General features: G+C 47.3%; 2 protein-coding genes across 3 annotated transcripts in view; both read left to right on the top strand.

Moving 5' to 3' along the window:
• HMX2 (H6 family homeobox 2) overlaps positions 1-4,274 on the top strand; it is a 106,644-nt gene that overhangs the window by 43,462 nt on the left and 58,908 nt on the right. The gene's annotated exons all lie outside the window — the stretch shown is intronic.
• Positions 2,066-4,274, top strand: part of HMX3 (H6 family homeobox 3) — a 2,649-nt gene continuing 440 nt past the window's right edge. Inside the window, exons 1-2 of the mRNA XM_082266700.1 lie at positions 2,066-2,405; positions 3,369-4,274. The exon at positions 3,369-4,274 is cut by the window's right edge and continues 440 nt beyond it. Of these exons, the coding sequence (XP_082122826.1) occupies positions 2,105-2,405; positions 3,369-3,988 (921 nt within the window). The 5' untranslated portion in view covers positions 2,066-2,104 and the 3' untranslated portion in view covers positions 3,989-4,274. The remainder of the gene's footprint in view (positions 2,406-3,368) is intronic.

Raw genomic sequence — 4,274 nt, 5'->3', positions numbered from 1 at the left:
AGGCAGTAAAGTACAGGACAGGCAGGACAGGCAGACAAGCAAGGGACAGGCAGACCAAATACAGGAGGGGCAGACAAGTACAAGACAGGCAAATTAGTGCAGGAAAGGCAGACAAGTACAAGACAGGCAGACCAGTGCAAGACAGACAGACACACACAGAACAGACATACAAGCACAGGACAGGCAGACAAGCACAAGACAGTAAGACCAACGCAAGACAGGCAGACACAGAACAGGCAGACCAGTGCAGGACAAGAAGACAAGCACAGGACAGGCAGACAAGCACAGAACAGGCAGACCAGTGCAGGACAAGCAGACAAGCACAGGACAGTAAGACCAGCCCAAGACAGGCAGACACAGAACAGGCATACAAGCACAGAACAGGCAGACCAGAACAGGACAGGCAGACCAGTGCAAGACAGGAAGACAAGCACAGAACAGGCAGACCAGTGCAGGACAGGCAGACCAGTGCAGGACAGGCAGACAAGCACAGAACAGGCAGACCAGTGCAAGACAGGCAGACAAGCACAAGACAGGCAGGCCAGTGCAGGACAGGCAGACAAGCACATGACAGGCAGACAAGCACAGGACAGGCAGACCAGGACAGGGCAAGCAGACCAGTACATGACAGGCAGACCAGTGCAGGACAGGCAGACCAGTACAGGACAGGCAGACCAGTGCAGGACAGGCAGACAAGCACAGGACAGGCAGACCAGTACAGGACAGGCAGACAAGCACAAGACAGGCAGACCAGTACAGGACAGGCAGACCAGTGCAGGACAGGCAGACCAGTGCAGGACAGTCAGACAAGCACAGAACAGGCAGGACAGGCAGACCAGTGCAGGACAGGCAGACAAGCACAGGACAGGCAGACCAGTGCAGGACTGGCAGACCAGTGCAGGACAGTCAGACAAGCACAGAACAGGCAGGACAGGCAGACCAGTGCAGGACAGGCAGACAAGCACAGGACAGGCAGACCAGAACAGGGCAAGCAGACCAGTAATGCAAGAGCAGGACAGATCTTATTTTTCATAGACCAGATTCACTTTTAGACCTTGAGTTAAGTGGTCTGCTAAAGACCAGTTCTGTATCACATCTACTGGAGTGTGATAACTGCTGTACATTATCTATTTTAATCATCCTGTACTGCACCTCACTGGACATTTATTTAACCTAAATGCACATTCATTGAAATAGCGAGGTCTAATGGGAAGAGACTGAAAAAGAGAATGCACTTTAAAAAATCCGAAATGTTATCCTGGTTACAAGAGCTGAGCTCCCTGACTCTGCGTTAGAACGCGTTCCAGCTGATCTGAGGGCGTTTACGCAGCGTTTCTTTTTGGTGCATGAAAACGATTATTATAAATGAGATTCATTATGTAGCAAAAGCGAAGTCATCAGCAAGTTTATTAATTGCTTAACTGCAGCGAGTTTATGAGTGTGAGATTGTCTCGTTTGATTTTATTTAGGTGATAAATTGGTGACGCGGGGTGGGTAGGCTGATGATGACAGTGTGGATCGTTCTTCATTTCCCTCCTCTACAGAAGGATGAGCCGCATGGAGGATGTACAGAAAAGTCCCAACTTCTCCAACAATCAGCGATGTGACGTTTGTTTAGTGGCGCTTTCCTAAAGCCAATATCCTTTTTTGGGGGGGGTTAATAGCCCTATCCTCATTTGCTGCTTAATTGGACTATATAAAGCCAATAAGAAGCGAGTTGTAGCAGAGTGAGGGAGTTAGAGTGGCCTGCTGAGTCCATCCCTGCTGAGTCCATCCCTGGTCCCTCCTCTGTTCCTCCACCTCCTGCTCCTTTCCCCTCTCCCCTCTACTCCTCCTCCTCTCTCCTGTTCCCAGTTGCTGTCATCCTCCTCCTCACTCAGTTCTCTGACTCTGACTTCCCGGATGGCTGTGTAAGTTGGTCACCTCAACCTGATGTTTCCTGGCCTTCCCCATGTGGCTTTTGGTCCCTTAGCCTGAATCACCTTCCTTATCCCTAACGCCTCTCCTAGCTCTGGATTTGGGGGTATCCCCTGGAAAACATAACTCGCCCAGCTTCTTTTTTTTTTTTTTTTTTTTTGGTTGATGGTTTCAGCTACTGTCAGCCATGCCTGAAACTGGACAAGAAAGCAGCACCACCCCAGCCAAGGAGTCCCCCTTCTCCATCAAGAGCCTCCTGACCTGTGAGTCCTCCAGAGCAGCCAGGCCACCAAAGGCTCTCTTCACCCCAATCAAGGGGACCTTGGATGGAGCAGCTTTTGCCCTGTCACCATTGACTGACCTGTCCTTCCCTCGGCTGGAGATACCAACCCAGAGGTTCGCCTTACCTGCACATTACCTGGAGAGATCCCCAGCTTGGTGGTACTCCTACACCTTGACCCATGGAGGACACACACCCCGGACAGAAGGTAGGAACTCCCAATGGACCACTGTGAAGTTTGGTGAAGGGTTTATTTAGACACCTAACTTTATAACTTCTGAACATGCATCTGACGCTACTATTAACTTCCTGGGACTTATAGTTCCACAAAACAAAATTAAAAAAAAAAAACTAGGTGACAATGTAGCAACATTTAATTTTTTGGTGCGAAATTGTAACCAAAGATCAAAGGGTGCATGCATGCAAATAAATTGTTTTATGATGTTTTAACACATGGCAGGTGGGGAAGCTGAATTTGTAATTTGTAATATCTTTTTTTTCTTTTTTTTTTTTTACTGTAGAAAAGACACTTCAATTAGCAGTGACAGCGATGAATAGACAGGCTAATGTACTAATGGACAGGTGTATTAATAGGGAGCAGAGAGCTTTTTGTCGGAATAGTTTGATGGATGAAAAGAGAGATAATTAGGTAAATAGGGATCGGAAATAGAGCGATTTTGTGCATAGGAAGATCAGCTTAAATTACCTTTTTTTTTTCTTTTTTCTTTTTTTTTTTAGCCAATCTCAAATTTGGTACAGATCTAAAAATCATTCAAGAGTGCAAAAAACTCAATAACTACCTGTAATGTTGTACATCAAATTATCTTTTACCAAAAATAATGAATACCCAAATGCCTACCTTTAACGTACTTTAAATTATCGTTTACCAAAAATAATGAATACCCAAATGCCTGCCTTTGACGTTGTACTTCAAATTATCTTTTACCAAATATAAATAAGGACTTGGCACAAAATGTACCCAATTGCCACTTTTTCTATTCTGGTTTTTATTTGAGCTCCTGGCCAGTATACAAAGCAGGGTGATCTGGTGTATGTAAATGTCCAGCTAGTTTGGGTAATTGGAGCTTTTTTTTGTCATTGAATGTAATGATGACAGTGATCATGTTATTGTGACAGTGACTGATGACTTGTTGTTGCTTGTCCTCCTTAGTTCCTGAGAAGAGCCTTCTGCTGGGCCCCTCTTCCCCAGTCTCTGGGGGTGAAAGAGACTCTCCAGAGCCCCTCCACAGCCTCAAGCAGGACCTGGATCCCAAAGACAGGGACTCCAAGAGCCCAGAGGAGATCATCCTAGAGGAGAGCGAACCTGAGGAGTCCAAGAAGGATGAGAGTGGTGAGGACTGGAAGAAGTTGGACGACTCCTCAGACAAAAAGCCCTGCAGGAAGAAGAAGACCCGGACGGTGTTCTCCAGGAGCCAAGTCTTCCAGCTGGAGTCCACCTTTGACATGAAGAGGTACCTGAGCAGCTCCGAGAGGGCGGGACTAGCGGCCTCTCTACACCTAACTGAGACCCAAGTGAAGATCTGGTTCCAGAACCGCAGGAACAAGTGGAAAAGGCAGCTGGCAGCAGAACTGGAGGCTGCCAACCTGAGCCACGCCGCTGCCCAGAGAATCGTCAGGGTGCCCATCTTGTACCATGAGAACTCCTCTAGCACAGAGAGTGCCAGCTCTGGGGCCAACGTGCCAGTCAGCCAGCCCCTACTGACATTTCCCCATCCTGTTTATTACTCTCACCCTGTAGTCACTTCAGTGCCCTTACTTAGACCAGTGTGAGGATTGGAGGACTTCTTTAAGCACCAAGGTTAGGGATGGACTCGTTTAAGGAGAAGCCACCTTGGTTGGGTGGAAAGGACAATCCACCAGACACCTAAAGCTGCAGGACTTGAAGAGAACTGGGCCCCTAGGGGCCACGCCAGAGCAGTGGTAAAAAAAAGAGGACTTCACAATACAGGTCTAAACTCACAGCTTCTAAGTGAACAAAGCGCGCAGGTATTTGTCACTCCCCGTATTATTTTTAATTTTTCTACAAAAAAAAAAAAGGCAAATGTTAAATATATTT

This window comes from Pelophylax lessonae (genome assembly GCF_965119305.1).
Source record: "Pelophylax lessonae genome assembly, chromosome: 9".
Lineage (NCBI taxonomy): Eukaryota > Metazoa > Chordata > Amphibia > Anura > Ranidae > Pelophylax > Pelophylax lessonae.
This window is presented reverse-complemented; position numbering and strand designations above follow the sequence as displayed.